This window comes from Morus notabilis, unplaced genomic scaffold, assembly GCF_000414095.1.
Source record: "Morus notabilis unplaced genomic scaffold, ASM41409v2 Scaffold518, whole genome shotgun sequence".
In the NCBI taxonomy this organism is placed as follows: domain Eukaryota; kingdom Viridiplantae; phylum Streptophyta; class Magnoliopsida; order Rosales; family Moraceae; genus Morus; species Morus notabilis.
The window spans coordinates 536,823-555,238 of NW_010366577.1; the positions used below are offsets into that span (position 1 = coordinate 536,823).

The 18,416-nt window shown below is 34.8% G+C and overlaps 1 protein-coding gene and 1 pseudogene across 1 annotated transcript; one reads left to right on the forward strand and one right to left on the reverse strand.

The window, feature by feature from the left end:
• Positions 1-1,993: 1,993 nt before the first annotated feature.
• On the reverse strand, positions 1,994-4,814 carry LOC21409735 (annotated as a pseudogene).
• Positions 4,815-14,106: 9,292 nt separating this feature from the next.
• Positions 14,107-17,664, forward strand: LOC21409737. The gene is made up of 5 exons (XM_024173871.1): positions 14,107-14,526; positions 15,615-15,820; positions 16,903-17,028; positions 17,128-17,196; positions 17,277-17,664. Exons 1-5 carry the CDS (start codon positions 14,283-14,285, stop codon positions 17,358-17,360), a joined length of 729 nt encoding a protein of 242 aa, XP_024029639.1. The 5' UTR covers positions 14,107-14,282; the 3' UTR covers positions 17,361-17,664.
• Positions 17,665-18,416: the final 752 nt, after the last annotated feature.

Below are 18,416 nucleotides of genomic sequence, written 5' to 3' on the forward strand. Positions count from 1 at the left end.
ATTTTTTTTTAAAAAAAAAAAACAAAAAAAAAAAAAAAAAAGAAGGAAAAAAAAAAAAAAAAAAAAAAAAAAAAACACTCACCACAAAAACGATTAGTTGTGGTCGAAAAACTCTAAAAAGTATTAAATGACGACAATGTGAATGATATCTGCAAAAGCAAATAAGGTTTTCAAAAATTCCAAAACGTATTCCAACATCTTTGAATGCAAAGTGGGGGCAGCCGCATGGGGACATCCAAAAGATAAATGAGCCGATTTCTTACAACATCAATTAATCATTATCTGACAGAATTAATTAGGATGCAAATCTTTTTATTCATTAACTACACCTCATTCATACCCCGTTAAATTCATAAACTTTATAATTGAAGAAATTCTCATTTATGTAAATTTTTATAAAAGAAATTTTATAATAAAAATCTTGAATCAAATCTTTTTGGTGCAACCTACTAAATTAACAAAGGGTTAAAAACTCTACCATAAAGAAATTTAGCAAAGTATACATTTTCTTTTTAAATCGGCTCCTTAACGTCACCAGATCTGAGTTCATCTTCTTCCTCATTTCAAAAAAAAAAATAAATAAAAATAAAGAAAAGAAAAAAATCAACAAAAAGCCCTTTGAACGTGATATGGGTTGTGCCTTTTTCCTTTTTTCCTCCCCAAGTTTGTCACGCCTCCCAAATTGCTTTGCCAAGCCCATTTAAGAATCCAAGCCTGTTGCAGACTTGATGGGAGTGCTCACTAGAGTAATAACTTCGCCAGATTTCAAGCAAAAAAAAAAAAAAATCGCCCAAAGGTTAATGGAAGAACGTAAAAATATTAATGGAAGAGATTGTTAAATTAATTGAATATGTATCAAATTCAATTGCAAGTCATACAGTATCTTTGTCCTGTGACTTAGAATTATGATTTGATACATATTCAACTGTTAAATAATATCTTTCATTAATATTTTTACGTTCTTCTATCAATTTTTGAGCTCTTCCGTCAATATTAACTTTATTAAATGAATACAGTAGCAAAAAATTTAAACATGGACGTAAATAATTTATAAGTTTTTTTATTGTTTGAATCCTAATAGAACTAAAAGTAATAATCATAACAGAAATTAAATTTTAATGATAAACTCAAAAAATTAAATTAAAATAATAATTTTATCTTAAAAGATAAATCTTAAAAATAAATAAAAGATAAAGGAGGAATCAAAAAAAAAAAAAAAAACCACTCACGACAAAAACGATTAGTTGTGGTCGAAAAACTGTAAAACGTATTAAATGTGGCGGTTCTTAGAATTATTGTGTTTAGGATTTATCCTTTAGGATAAAATTATTGTTTTATCAACTAAGGAGTCTTGGACAAAAAGCCTGACAAAGATTTACACGTGTTAGACAGAGATATATGTATGTATGCATGGATTGCAAAATTGGTCATTATTAAAATATCTTTAATAATTAAAATTGGTCTTTTAATATATCAATTGGCACCAATAAAAAAAGAGCCATTATAATAATTCATCTAAAATAAGTGAATAATTATTTTTTATAATTGAAGAAATTCTCATTTATGTAAATTTTTGTAAAAGAAATTTTGTAATAAAAAACTGGAATCAAATACTTTTGGTGCAACCTACAAAATAAACAAAGAGTTAAAAACTCCGCCATAAAGAAATTTAGCAAAGGATACATTTTTTTTTTAAAAGCAGCTCTTTAACGTTTAAAATCAGTTGTAATTCTGGTTCAATTAGTAACGTCGTCAAATTGTGTACGATTTTATCACAGGTGAGCAGCACATGCATTGTAAAAGAGGGCCCATGGTCGTTTTGTTCTATTCCAACTCAAATTTAATTATTAATTTCAAAAACAAATTTGATTAGAAAAATTGAAATCTTGAGTTAAATAAAATAAAAAACCCAGATCTGCACGTCACCAGATCTAAGTTCATCTTCTTCCTCATTTCAAAAAAAATAAAAATAAAGAAAAGAATCCATGGTGTGAATATATGGGATTGCAACGTCTCAGGCTTAGAAGTTTCTAACTTGGATCTTGCCGAGTTTGCCACGCCTCCAAAATTGCATTGCCCAGCCCATTTAAGAATCCAAGGCTGTTGCAGACTTGATGGGAGTGCTCACTAGAATAATAACTTCGCCGGATTTTAAGCCAAAAAAAAAATCGGCAGAGGAAGTCGTCGCCGCCGGGTGTGAATGTATGGATTGCTACTTGTTCTGCTTTTATCCGAAGGGTTGATGGAAGAATGTGAAAACAGCAATAGAAGAGATCGTTAAATTAATTGACTACCACGATACATCAGTTCTTGTGTTGAAGTCTTCCAGTTTCTGCACCCGCGTAGGGGTCGATTATAACGTTTATAACTGCTGGTTTCCGAGCAGAGAAGGATTCTGAAAGGGCAGATTTGAGTTCTTCAGGGGTTCCAACAAGATAACCTTTCCCTCCAAAGGCTTCGATTAGCGTGTGGTATCTTGCACTAGGTACAAATGACGTGGGTGCGGGATCATCTTTGTAAGGGCCAGTATTTTCCTCGGGGCTCCTTCTATCCCCGCCATACACTCCGCCATTGTTAAACACAATCACAACCACGGGCAACTGGTATCGAACCAACGTCTGCAGATTCAAAAGAATGTGTCAAGTAGATAGAATATGAATTCAGTTTATTGCTTTAAAGAAAGACGCCGTAAAAATGCATGAATAAGAAACTGCAAGCAGCGTAGAAGAAAATGTTCAAAGCTCTTGTTCACGTTGAAATGAAGGAGATAAATGAGCAATCATGAGAAAAAGTTGAAAATGAATCATATGAATCAACAATCGTGAGAAAACAATCGAACACAGACAAAAACTTACCCCTTTGGCATTATTTCAGGGGAAAAAATAAAGCTAACATAATAAAGAAGTTACACATCAAAACAAACAGGGACGCCACTTTATGATTTTCAACAACCTTTTCTACTCGGGATAAATGCACAAGAAATTGAGCGTTTTCAAAGACTTTTTGGGCTGAAAACAAAGGCACAGAAGTCTCACAACACAAAGGAAACCAAAAACATGTGTCAGACCGCTGAACAAAAGTGTCAAGGAATCTTAAATCACTAAAAAATTTCCATTTCCCGTTACTAATATAGCAAATCTTACCTAGGAAGCAAAACCAACATCTTTGAATGCAAAGTGGGGGCAGCCGCATGGGGACATCCAAAGGACTAAATGAGCCGATTTCTGACATCATCAATTATTCATTATCTGACAGAACTAATTAGGATGCAAATTTTTTGTGGAAAAATTCAATCCAAGACCAAGGCACTAAATAAGTAGCAGTTCCATCAGAAACTATTGTAAATACAAGAGAGCTCAAGGCAAGAGAACCTAAATAAAAAGTATTCCATGCGTGTTAAACTCTCTGTATGGACAACTAAATTCACGGCAAGGGCAAGGTGAGGATTTCAACCCAAGACAGAACACAGAGCAGCCCATAAGACGCCCAATACACAATTCACGTAATACAAGTTATTTAAAAATGTTTGGTTCATGATCCAAATAATTATTTCAAAACCAAAACTGTATAAAAAGTAGAGAGATAAATTTAATGATTTCTATAATTATCAAAAAAAAAAAAAAATTTAATGATTTCTATACTATGAGAAGTTATTTTTGTGTCTTGTATTAAATCACAAACCAAATACTTCATATTATGTCTAATATGTGTCCAAAGTTAAAGAAAGCACATCCTTAGGGGTCATGTATGGGAGTAATAATGAACCTTAAGAGCACTGAAGAATATATAAGAGTCATTGAAATAGAAATCTTAAGGTATTTCAGCAACTTAGGTCTCATCAAGGACTAAATAACTATTTGCACAACTCAAGTACATACTAAGCACGAGGATTCTTCCATGTCCCTCTGCTTAGTATGTACCTGAGAAATTAGAATCTCCTCCCCCTTCCTTTTTCCTTTCCCTCTTGATCTAAAGCAGCAAACATATAATGTGAACATACACGTATTTGATAATAAATGAAGTCAAGGAAGCATACCATTCAAGTCTCTATTCTACATTTATGCATATACTAATAACCATAAATATAAAATGCTTGTACACGAGTTCTTGGGTTAGCATATAAGGAAGGAAACATAACCACAGAACATACCTCAACTTCTATGGCACTAAATCCAAATCCCGAATCTCCTTCAACCGCAACCACAAGCCGATCGTGGTAAGCCACGGCAGCTGCTACACAATACCCCAAACCAACCTCCATTGTCCCCCAAGTCCCGGCATCCAATCTCGTCCTCGGCTCCGTCTGAACCAAAACCGCCCTCCCAATATCCATAGTATTAGCCCCCTCAGGCACCAACAATTCCTAATTCCGGTTTCCTCAGCTCAATCTCTTCCTCAGAAACATCAACCAAGATAAATTTCACGTCTTTCGACCACTTCGGAGGATCACCAAAGTGCAACAACCAATTAAGCCTCGCGCCAACAACAAGAGCAACCTCACATTTTCCGATGGCAAGAGATCTCGCAGCCGTAGCCGCAAGCTCGTGCGTGTCAGGCAATAGGCCTTTCCCCATTGGAGTAGGCAAAAAGGGGATTCCGGTTCTCTCGACGAGCTTCTTCAATTCCCCTTCTGCTCGCGCAAATGCCGCTCCTTTTCCGAACACAATCAAAGGCCTCTCGGCCATTCTAAGCAAGGAAACCGCTCTCTCATGGTTGTAGAACTGCTTTTCTGAAAATTCTTCAATGGATGTCTTTAAGAATTTGCTTTTCCTTTCATGATTTTTATTTTTCTCTCTTTGTGCAAAATTTTCGGTTTAAAACTTCTTTTTCCGTTTGTATTGTCATTGTTGTCTTTTTCTAAAGAATGTTATAATTTGTAAATTAGGGTGTCGTTTTTATAAGATGATGTTATTGTCATTTTTATGATCAAGCTGTAGAACTTAACTTTTCTATCTAAGAGATTGATTTTACTATTTGGATATGTTTAATCAAGTAACACTAAGATCAACTTTGGAACCTCACTAACTTATAACCAAGCCTCTTATATTTCCAATATTGAAGATTGGTTATCAAATACTCCTCAATTACCTCTTTATATTGTTATGTGTTGTACTACTAGTCTGATGTACCTGTGAATAATTATGAAGGCAGTGTATGGCAAATAATTATGTAGATTCTAGTAATACGTTAAGAGTATTGACCTACTATTTTACTTGAACATGGAACTTCCTTGATTTTTGACTCTATTTGTAAATAGGTATGCCTTGACCCTTGTTACCCTTGTTCTACTTAAAGATAATTCAATACAAGTGTTAGGATTTTATTAGTTGGCATATTTTGGAGTTGGGTTGTACAAAATTTAAAAACAGGGTCAAGTTTATTTTTGGAGTTTGTGGACAGCTATGGGAAGTCTATTTCAAGCTATTTGCACCATTTTTGGAATGTTTCTCCACCATGGACTTTGGGTGAATGAATTGGCAGATCAAGGGGTGGACTGATTGGTATTGATGGCTGATTATTTTCCAGACTTGAGGCAGGTTGAATAAAAGTACAATGGCAGAACGTGTAGTGTGTGGTGACACAGGGCTGAAAACAGACAAATCTGGATTGGTGCTATGATTATATATATATTGCATGTGTGTGCCGAAGGGATTTCACCGTGCAATTTTGAAGACGAGTGGTGCTCGCTGGACAAGGCCATTAAGAAGATTCGACACAGCGGCGGCAACATCAAGGAGGGAGTCTTTGGGTGTCTAAGTCCGATTGGTGTGTGTAATCCTTTGAACTTAGTGGATTGTTCATTGTCTGGGCGTGGCCCTGCAGAGTAGGTGTGTGCACCGAACTGCGATACCATTTTCGTGTGTTCTTTATGCTTTCTGTTATTTTATTGCACTCACAATCACTGAAACTGAATTAAAAGAAAAACATACTTGTCTACACTTTTACTGTCATCAGTGTCACAACCAGTGTTGCAACACCACTTGTGACACCGACCGAAAAACAAACCTTTCAATTGGTATCAAAGTGGTTCACTAACCGTTTGCTTGGTGAGATTTTGGGAGTTAGTCTGTTGTAACAGGGATGGATTTTCTGAACGAAGGTGGTTCGGTTTCACGCCCTCTTCTCCTTGATGGCTGCAATTACTCTTATTAGAAAGCTCGTATGAAGGCGTTCATCAAAGCACTTGATGAGAAAGCGTGGCGTGCTGTGTTGATTGGTTGGTCGCACCCCGTTACCAAAAATGTTGCTGGAGAAGAAACTATGAAACCCGAAGAGAAATGGTCTACTGAAGAAGATCGATTGGCGAATAGCAATTCAAGAGCTCTTAATGCCATCTTCAACGGAGTGGATGCCAATCAATTCAAGCTTATTTCTACATGTGAGACGGCTAAGGAGGCTTGAGAAATTCTACAAATGGCGTATGAGGGCACGGCAGCCGTGAGACTATCAAAGCTTCAAATTCTCACTACTAGGTTTGAAAACTTACGCATGCTTGAAGATGAAATAATTTCAGATTTCAATTCAAGATTGTGTGATATTGCTAATGAGGCATTTGCCCTTGGAGAGAAAATATCATAGGAGAAGCTTGTGAGGAAGGTCTTGAGGTCTCTTCCACAGAGGTTTGCTTACAAGGTGACAACTATTGAGGAAGCCAAGGATGTCCAAGTAATGAAACTTGATGAGCTAATGGGTTCTTTGCGCACTTTTGAGATGAATCTGGATGAAAACAAGGAAGGAAAGAAGGAGAAAAACATTGCCTTTCAAGCTGAAGTTGATTCTAATGATGAAGAAGACTTGGTCCAGTCCATAACAAGGTTATCGAAGAAATTCAACAAAGTGATGAAGAAGGTCAATAGGAAGAATGAGAATTCAAGAAATGGCAACTCTAGTAATTTTTAAAAGAGTAAATCTGCAGCAAATACCACAAAATTGAAGACAAAGAACAAAGGTATTCAATGTCGAGAATGCGACAGTTATGGCCATATTCAATCCGAATGTGCCAATACTCTCAAGAAGAAGAAGAAGTCATTAAGTGCAACCTGGAGTGATGAGGAATCATAATGGAGTCAGGAAGATGATGATCACGTAAGTAATATGTTGCTTTTAATGTGTACACTGGTCAGGATGATTCTGCAGACAATGTTACAAATCGTGTCGCAGATAGTGTCACAACAATAGCTGATATAAAGACAGTGGACAGCGAGAAGGAAGAAAATGACTCAAATTCAACTAGCAGCAGTGATGGAGAAGAATTGACAGATGGTGCAATATTGGAAGCATACAAAACCATGTTTGACAAATAGGTTAAAGTGTGCAAACTAAATAAGACTTTGGAGGAGCGTGTAGGTGAACTTGTGAGAGAAAATGAAGTCTTGATAAGAACTAATGCAGACTATGAGGCAGAGGTTGCTGAAAATGAGAAGAAGCTACAAGAATTGAAGGCGGAATTAGAACATACACAAAGGATTCTAAAGATGTTGAATTCTGGTACATCCAAACTTTATCATATTCTCTGAATGGGAAAAGCAAGTTGTGATCGTCATGGACTTGGCTATACTAGTGAATATTCAACGTCCAAGAGAGTGTTTATGAAGGAGACACCCGCTCCTGAATCTCAGACTATCTTATGTAAGAAAGGTATTATCTCACTCTCACGACGTAAAAAGTTTGTTCCCATATGTCATTATTGCGGTTTAGCTGGCCATATAAGACCAAGATGCTACAAGTATTTGAATGCCTTGAAGAGAGGTATGCTCATGAATCCACTAATTTCCGCAAACTCAAGAAGGACACCTAATGCAAAGATTGATGTGCAAAATAAATCTCCTAGACGTGTTTGGGTAAGGAAAACTGATTTAAGGTGTCATAGGACTTATACTTCTTTACAAGCATGTACTAATGGTTGTGTATGTAGTAATGGTGGCTGGTCCAAGTATTTGATAGGTGATAATATCAAGATTAAGAGAGTGTTATATTCAAGGGGAGTAAGACTCCTAGAGGACTCATGGGGAGCAAGTTGTAGAAATCAATGAATTGTTTCTGAGTGTTTCAAAAGGGGAGATTGTTTTGGCCTATTTTTGTCAAAAAGGGGGAGAACATTGTACTATGATGTGCCTGTACTTTTATGATTTGTCTTTTTTTTTTTGAAAGTTTTTGAATTTTTATTGAAAATTAGAACTTGTGTTAGTTTTGCCAAAAATGCCAAAGGGGGAGATTGTTAGGATTTTATTAGTTGGCATATTTTGGAGTTGGGTTGTACAAAATTCAAAAACAGGATTAAGTTCATTTTTGGAGTTTGTGGACAGCTATGGGAAGTCTATTTCAGGCTGTTTGCACCATTTTTGGAATGTTTCTCCACCATGGACTTTCGGTGAATGAATTGGCAGAAAATCAAAGGGTGGACTGATTGGTATTGATGGCTGATTATTTTCTGGACTTGAGGTAGGTTGAATAAAAGTGCAATGGTAGAACGTGTAGTGTGTGGTGACATAGGGCTGAAAACAGAAAAATCTGGATTGGTGCTATGATTATATATATATATATATATTGCATGTGTGTACGTGAAGGTGTGTACCTCGGAAGGAAGAGAAATTATTTTTTTATGTCTTTGAGCTTTTAGAAATTAAAGGAAACATTTGGAGCATAGTTTTTTATAGAAGAAATATTCAGAAAAAGTCTATGTGAGAGTGAGCCTTTATGTGTTGATTGAAGATCGTCATTCGGGAGAATGATTAAAAGCTTTCGGGAGAAAGCACACTGTCAGCCGAAGGGATTTTGCCGTGCAGTTTTGAAGACGAGTGGTGCTCGCTGGACAAGGCCATTAAGAAGATTCGACACGGTGGCGGCAACATCAAGGAGGGAGTCTTTGGGTGTCTAAGTCCGATTTGTGTGTGTAATCCTTTGAACTTAGTGGATTGTTCATTGTCTGGGCGTGGCCCCGCAGAGTAAGTGTGCGCACCGAACTGTGAAACCATTTTCGTGTGTTCTTTATGCTTTCTGTTATTTTATTGCACTCACAATCACTGAAACTGAATTAAAAGAAAAACATACATGTCTACACTTTTACTGTCATCAGTGTCACAACCAGTGTTGGAACACCACTTGTGACACTGACCGAAAAACAAACCTTTCAACAAGCACATTCAAGTGATCATGAAAGCATCAGACTTGATGTTCAATAACCTGAAAAAATAGTTTATCTCAAGGATTATTAGGATTATTAGGATTTATCTCTAAAATAGTTTATATATTTATTGTTTTAATTTTATTTTGGGTTTATCATTATCATTTACTCTTTAAGTTAGTTCTAATTCTATATAATAATTAGTTTTAGATCTATTAGGATTCAACCAACAAAAAACTTATAAATTATTTACGCCTATCACTAAATTTTTGGCTGCAGTATTCATTCGGTTAGTCCTCAAACAAAGGTGGCAAAGCTCAGGAATTGTTGAAAGAACGTGAAGATGTTGCTAGAAGAGATCGTCTAACAATTGAACATGTACCAAATCATGATCTCTCTGCATGCCAACTGACTCTTTCTATTTTGATACAACACTCTGTCAAATATTATTTTCTCTTGCCTTATCAAATATTATTTTCTCAAATGTATTTTCTAGATATTTATTATCTAATTTTATCTTATTAATTTTTTATTTAAATCTACTCTACTTAAATACTTATTGTTCATTTTGATAAATGAAGTCAATTTTTTATTTCAAGTTTTTTTTTTCCAAGTTGTGAAATAAATTAGTAGAGCTGATTTTTTGAACAATTTAATGGAATACCTTGATGAGTTCAAACTTTGTCAATTATTTTGATTACTTGAACAATTTAAAGGCACACTATAATTATTGGGGCATGTTAGCTTAAAAAAACTGTGATTATTATTAGGATTTATCTTTTAGTATAGAGTTATTGTTTTAATTTTATTTTGAGTTTATTTACCTTTTAAATTAGTTCTAGTTCTGTTATGATTATTACTTTTAATTCTATTAGGATTTAAACAACAAAAAAAAGCTATAAATTATGATCTCTATGTCTAAATTTTTGGCTGCAGTATTTAGTCCTGTTTGTCCTCTAATTGTTCAACTCCCATGAATCCTTCCATCCACATGTTAATCCCCTTCTAACAATTTCTGATCTTTCTCAGCCGTTGCACCAAAAAAAGATATACTGATTCATCGTGTTATCATGAAAATAAGGAAAATCTAGAAGAAACCGTGTATAAAGGCTAACAAAGATGAGTAATTGTAGGAAAGAGATGAACATGTGAATTTGACTCTCAAAAGTTTTGGTCGTTTAACTTGGAAGTAATCCTTTCTTTTTTTATAAATCGTCGCTTTGATGGGGTTGGAAGCAAAGATAATGTTAAATTTATGAACTGCGAATGAAAGGTTGTAAACTGCTTTTCTGAAAATTCTTCGATGGATATCTTAAACAATTTAGTTTTCCTTTCATGACTTTTATTTTTCTCTTTGTGTAAAATTTTCAGTTTAAAACTTCTTTTTTCCATTTGTATTGTCAGTGTTGTCTATTCTGAGGAATGTTGTTGTTTGTAAATTAGGGTGTCATTTTTATGGAATTGTATCATTGTCATTTCTTAGATGAAGCTGTGGAACCTAACAACTTGAAGTTTTTGGAGGTGTCATGTTCTGGTTGAATTCTTTTTGACAACTCATCTTGGTTGGATTTAGTAGGATTAACAACTTGAAGTTTAAGGATATTAGAATTCACGATTTGCTGGAGTGGAAAAAGAAGAATGAATTGTGTACATCAAATATTACTACAAGAGCTATTGCTGACGTAAAAAACTTTTTAGAGTTTTACTTGAAATCTAAAAACTAAAAGATACCAAGAGGACAAAGAAGCAAACAACATCTCATTTTCATAATGTTTACGAATTAAAGATAATAAAGGGTTGAAAGTTGAAAAAAGACTATTGATGCCATGTCTCTTGGATGAGTGTACAAAATCCAAACACAATCTCTAACTCCTACATTGGCTAACTCAAAACAATCATCGATAAAAGAACACTTGAACCACAAATATATATAAAAGAAAACAAAACATGGTTATTTCAAAAGAAAGGGAAAAAAAAAAAAAAGAAACCAAAATTTATTTGATAACTAAATTCAAAATCTCTTAAAGGCGTGTTTACTAATTAGGAATTTAAAGAACAGGAGATAAGTTTCAGGAAAAGAGGAATTTAATTCCGTAGAATTAGATTTCAAAGTTTTATTTAAGTGTTTACTAACCTGTCATAAATTAAGTTACAGGACATCACAAAAACATAGTTGAAAAGAATCTCAAAAATTAGTTTTTACACGGAAACTTATGTAACCTAATAGCAATATTCCTGTTATCAAACAATTGCACAAAACTATTCGTGTGCATTTTGAAACAAGGCCAATAATTGTTCATTAGATCGCTTTTAAAACTTGAAAGATACATTGTAAACACAAACCCTTCGGATAAAAGCTGAACAAGTAGCAATCTATACACTCAAATGCAAATTTTAAAGAACAGCTTTTAAACTGCCAATTTTTCAAATAAATTACATGCCAAGCCTCTTGTATCTAACATATGATACCCAAATAGTGTATTTTATATCTATAATACTCTTTATTTCAAGTCAATTTTTTATTTTATGTTTTTTTCAAGTTATGAAAATATTACTTTAAAAAAGTCATTTTTGCATCTATATGTATAGGGTTCTACAGTGTAGAATCGGTATCCTTACTAACTCTATTAACTTGTTTTAAGTGTGCATTATTAATATTATTGATTCACATGATCTTTGTTACTAAGTATATTTTTAGAATCTTTGTTTGTTGTTTGTATACCTTGGCTTTAGCTTTCTACTTATCATCAATAGTCAGTGGTTATTTTGGCATTGGATTGGCTCTTTCGTTTGGAATAATATCAGGGGATTTCTCGAAATTATTTATGGGAGTTGCGATTCAGTTCGTTGCTCTAAGTAAGAGAGATATGAGTAAGAGTGATTCTTGTTTCGGTTTATAGAGTAGGGATACGTGTAAGTGTGTATCTAGATGTGTCAAAATCACAATTGATCTAAAAAAAAAGAAAACCTTAGTATTATTAGGATTTATCTCAAAAATAGTTTTTATATTTATTGTTTTAATTTTATTTTAAGTTTAGTATTATCAATTACTTTTTGAATTAGTTCTAATTCTATTATGATAATTAGTTTTAGATTTATTAGGATTCAATCGACAAAAAAATCTATAAAAGAAGAAAGCATTAAAAGACCTAAAATTATCAACTAGAGATTGTCTCATTGCATAAAAAACTTTCATGCAATCAGATCGAATTGTGTTTTTACTTACCCATTTAAATTGTGGGCAGAAGGCCGTTTGTATGAATTCTTCAAACGATGCATCATCTGCAAAAGACAAAGGTAATTCGGCACTAGCTAAAAATTTAGCTAGTGCCTCACAAACACGTAGTGCATCGTATGTAAATTTTACAAACCTTGTGATGTGGGTGACAATGTTTATTGGCAGGAGTCAACACTACCACCTTAGTGCAACGGTAAACATGCTTTCTAATGTCTATCAAGATGGCCAGTAGCCCCACCATTTTTATTAGAAAAATATTTTTTTACAATATTTACATACCGCATGAATTTCTATTTCACTTGTTTTTAGATTTAACCGGGACTCCTCTGTGAAATGTTGCCATGCGGGAGCAGTTCGCGGTCTTTTTCCCCTGCCACGTTCTCCAACTTCCTCGTTGTGCACAGATTGATTATCAACCGGAATAATTTTCAGTTCAGTGGGGTTGGAGTTGTGCATCAACATTTATCCTTGTAAAATAGTTCATCACCAAGCTCGGGGAGCATAGGGAAATCAAAGAAATTTAATGCGGCCATTTTCTAAACTAAAAAAAAAACAGAACTTAATGTTAATTCGCTCATTTATAAACAATAAACAATATAAATAAACTTGAGAAATACAATGTTATGTAACAAAATTGCTAAGTAAAATACCTTTTTTTCCAAGATTTCTTCAAATTGATTGAAATTTATAAATGAAAGAGCAAGAAAATGAGGAATCGAGAGAGAAAAACTTAGAATCAAAATCAAAGAGGCAAGATGAGAGATAGAATGAGAATGAATTGTTGTGGTGGATGTTGTGTGGGATTTAGGGGTATTTATAAAGTTTTTTTGTTTTGTGATTTTCCGCAATGTGACCATTGGGCCCATCGTGTGCCCAACGGTCGGCTCGTGACGGGCCTAACGGTCACATTGAGGCGTGCATGGAGGGCCAAACACGGGCTTGGGATGAATCAGGGCTTGGGCCAAACACGGGCTTAGGCCGAATTACAGCCTTAACGGGCTAAGGTTGGGCCTGGGCCGCGGGATGGGAAGTTGATGACCAGTCTAGTCCGTCTAACGTACCAGACCGGCATGATCCGTAACAATACAGTTTCGAACCGTGCCGAACCTGGCACTGTTACGGGCTAGGCTGGGCCGTCCATAACACCTCTACGTCTGAGGGGTTGTGTGGAAGAAAATAAAAGAAACTATAACAAAAAAGGGTAAAATTGAAAAAGTAAATTTATTTAAAATGAAAGTCTGGAGATATGCTATAATTTATCAATTTAAAAATATTATGCTATTTACTTCATTAAGACCAATAAAATATGTTATTTTGTGTATTTTCCTTATAAATAATAAGTCTGGACAAAACTATAATAAATCATATCCTTTTTCTCTTAATTAACAAATTGACCTTGTACAAAATTGCTAAATTTATTTTTAGAGTACATGAGTATGGATTTTTACCATTCATTTTTTAGTAATATTTTTTTGACAAATAAGTGTAAATGGTAAAAATATAGACTTATGGACTAAGGTATTTGTCTCTTTTTCCTTTTTCAAAAATAAAGAAAATTATAAAATTTATCTTTTAAAAGTATATGAGTCTGAACTTTTATAGTTTTATCTTTTATTTTTGATAAATACATTTTTATGAGTGTAATATTTAATTAAAAAATAAATCAAAAATAAAAAATAAAAATCATAATTATTTATCAATATTAGCCTTTTACTGGACCTAACTCCACTAGATCCAAAATGCAAGGGCTTTACAACTAGAAGCCCATTCATTCTGTCTCTCGCCGACCGCCGTCGCTCAGCATTGTGTTGTTTGGTCCCTCTCGGCTCTCCCTCTCCCTCTGGAAGCTCTCGATTTTCTGTGGCTTCTTCTCCATTGAAAAGCAGAGCAGAGCTCTCTTTCGAAAGGTTTTCCACAAAGATGATAAAGCGGAGATTCTACAAGCTTGAACATGTCGACAGGAACAACGAGGCCTCTGATTCTTCTTCTTCATCGTCGTCGTCGTCTTCCTTCGCGGACTTCGAAGCTGAAGCGGAAGCCGGCGATCAAGAATTCGAAGGTGACTATGGCATTTCCGGTGCCGCCGACGGCGAACCTTGCTCCACCTCTTCTGGTTACGAAAGTGAGGATAGCTCCGGCAATGAGGTTGATGTCGATTCCTCCGGTGGGTTTAGGGTTTTCTGGCATTGCAGAGAACATTGTTCGTTCTTTTTTTTTTTTTTTTTCCTTTTTGGTCTATAAATTCGGGCAATACATTAATCTTGCTGTGATTTATCTTGACTTTCATCTTTAGAAATTTGAGATGTTAATGGACTATAGTGCTTTGTTTCTAGTGATGTTCCTTTATGAAAGCCAGTCACTCATTTAAGCTCAAAACGAATTGGAAAAAAGTGGTTTTTTGTTTCTTGCTTTTCAAAGCTCTTTTTTTTTTTCTCGCTTAAGCCTATCTGTGGGTATGAATTGTGATTGTGCAATTTTTTTTGTGTAGGATATCTTTAAACACGCTAAAAGTTGTGTGTTGTTATGGAGAATGTTTTTGTCTACTGGAAGGTTTTTCTTTTTAAATAAAAAATGGAAAGTTGTTTGATATAACTGGAGTGCATTGTTATTTGATCAAAGCACTGTTAGAAGTATTGGGTTATAGCTTCTTCTTCTTTTTTTTCCTTGTTTTTGTTTTTGTTTTTTCTTTCATATTGCTCTATTTTCCAGTAGTAGATGAGCAGGAAGAAGATACGGCCTTGGCACTTGGTTATAAGTAACTAGTAAGTTATAATGAAATGGGAACTCGTTAGAAGAATGGTCCATGGCGTTTTAAGTAAAATCCGGGACCAGTTGGCATAATTTGTTCTATTAGCCATGTATATGCCTCAACACATGATAACTTAGGATCATTTTGTTGATGTATAGAAGTTTTTATTTGTTGGAACGTAACACTAGAATACGGTATTGGTTTAAATGTACTTAGATACCTTTGTGACAGGAAATTGTTGTAAGTTGTGTTTCAAACTTCACTTGTCAAAAATTTCTTGAAATATGTGTTCTGTTCATTGCTGCCTATGTTCTGTTCCTTGTAAAAATATTTACGAGCCAGTGACTACATGTATTATGAATTAATGATGGTATTCCATACCTTGTGTTGTTTATTTTGTTAGGATGCGTAATGTACTTAAAGTATTTACTTCATGTTTTTTATTGTCCTTTTTGTTCTGAAAGTATGCATTCCAGAATACTTGATGTTAACTTCTTTTGTAGGTCTTCCGATAGATGAAGAAGATTCTGAAACTGGAAAGGAAAGGGAAATTCCTATTGATGGCCAGTCCAATATGGAGGAAAAGGAATTGCCATCAGCAGATTTTCCAGCATGTATCTTAAAGAGCAAATCGGTTTTTAAGTGCAGGATATGCCCTCGAATTGTCTGCTTGAATGAGGAAACTTTGAGGGCTCATCTTAAGTCCAAGGTAAGATCTTGACTTAGTTTTGTCTCTTGTTGAAATCACATGGCCGTTAGCTGTTGAACTAGTTCTCTCTCTCGTTGATTTCACTTGCTCATTCTAAACAACACAAATCCTTGTTTCAGAAAATAAAGTATTCAAAAAAGACTTTTTACTTCCTTTTTTTTCCCTCCCATTTGAATTCTTGCTTTCAACAATTAGCTCATATAATTTTCTGCTGTATTCTCGGTATAGGGTCCATTTTTGAATTAGTGATTGTAACAGAAGGATACTAGAGACTATTTATCACTTCAATTACCCGATCTGTTGAAGAGATTAACTTTAATTCAAATACAAAAATGATAGGAGGGCCAAGGACTTACAACCATGCAACTTGAGATGGAAAGTACAAATTGAAAACGTGATGCTAAAGAAGTATATAGTATCGATCTACTCAAGTTTTGAGGTTCATTATATAACACCACTTTTACCTGGAAAGAAGGGCGTCTGTCTTAACTTGTTACCATCATTGTGCTCTTTGCCCCCTAAATGATTCTGATTGTGATGTATGTGTTCCATTTCAAAATTCAATCAACTAACTATAATCATTATGATGTGTGCAACTGTTTTTCCCCCGAAGATCTGTTTGTCCTCTAATGTATGATCTTATTTTTTCTTTGTTTCTTATGTAAAGAATAGTACAAAAAACACAGAATCCAGATCAGACACTTTTTTCCCCTGCAACTTGTTTCCTTGGCTAGTCTTGTAAGAAATGTGGGAATTAGCAACCATGAAACTGCTTGTACAGTTGTACTATATAGAACAGACAGACTGAGCATTCAGTATATTCTTTGTGAAAGGCCTGGGGAACCCTCTAGTTGTGACGGATAAAGGGTTCGGGAATATGATAGTTTTCTCTTATTCTCTCATAATCTTTTTGGTGTTTTTTATTTTTTATTTAGTATTATTATTATTATTTTCCTGGAGGAAACCCAATAGCTTGAATATGATATGCTTGGACTAAATTGAAGACAGCTTTTGGCATTTTAAAGTTGAATGTTGTATTCCTTAAGGTCTTATATCAGTTCAAACTTCTTACTTATTGCCAGAGGCATGCTCGATCAGAGAAATTATTGAATGGTGGTAGGCTGAAGGCTACGCTCAATAGTGATGGGGAAATCGACAACGAAGACACACCGGTAAAGCAGGATGCTAAAATAGCAGCTAAATCACAGGTTTGGTTGGTTATAGATGCATTTTGAGGCTCTTTAATAAGTAACAAGTTGAGAGGTGCAGATAAGACGCAAGAAAGTAACTTTATTACTTTGCATCAGGACCCAAACAAGGTGAAAGGAGGCAGGCAGAGGCAACATCGTCGAAGACAGAACAAGTTAAAAAAGAAGGTATTTACATCATGCAGTCATGATTGACGTATTTGTGTTTTTAAAAGTCATAATAGTTAAAATTCCTTTGCAATATGCAGAAAGTTGGACATGAGTCTGATGTGGTAAAGACTAGGCCAACAAAAGAGAGCCCAGCCAAGAAAAGGCGTAAGCATGACAAGTGAAGGATCGTATTTTGGTTGCTATACAAGAATATGCAAATAGGGAGAAATGAAGGAAAAAAAGTGTTTGCCAACATGTATGAAGACATGAATCCTCTAAAAGATTGTTTGTTGCTGAGAGTGATGTGGTTAAATGATGACTTGAAAGTTCTTCCTTTCTGTTGTGTTGTTTTGTTGTTTTTCAAGTTTTTTGTCCCGTTGGGTTTTTCCTTCCAGATGAAGGTACTGTGTTTCTTCTTTATGCTGTTCCCTGAATAGCAACAATTTTGGTATCAATTTTGATTGCTTGCTTTGGTTCCAACCATTTTACTGGATATGAATCATTGATATGATTGTTACTCCATTAGAAAAGGCTTTATATGCATGCAGGCATACGGTAGACGAGCTTGAAAAATTAAAAAAATTAAAAATAAAAATAAAAAAGAACAATTTATTTTTGACCTTATTCATGTCTAAAAGATCAATGGTCACTTGCAGCAATAATTGGATAGACACGGTTAATCCCTCTGTGCATTGTCCAATATTAGACCGATTAGGTGCAAGGAACTTGTGGGATTGTGAGATTATTCTCAATTGGCTAAGATAAACTACAAAATAATTGCTTGTTACAGTTGCCTATCCTGCATTTTTCTTTACCATTTACAAAAATATAATGAAGACCTGCATTCCTAATCCATCCCTCCTTGCTTTTAGATAATTTGGACAACAATTACGTTCTTGGTATTGTCAGCAGCTTAAAAACTGCAGTTGGCATATTGGATTCGGTATGAGATAATACTCAGTGGCGTCTTTTTAGTACTTCAGACATCAACTGAAGATCTCAAGGCTGCTTAAATTGCTGCAATGTGGGATCAACCCTGCAGACTCTGAATTCGAGCACCACCCCGCCCTGTCCTATGCATGCCGTTTGACCAATTGGTCATTTCAGCAGTCGCTTGAACTAGTGCATTCTTAAATCAACCAAAATCTCACTCAAAATGAATTCCCAATCATGCATCGAAGCACGTCAACCGCTTTGGCTTCTATTTCACAAGTGTTTACTCTGGAATCGTATTGGGA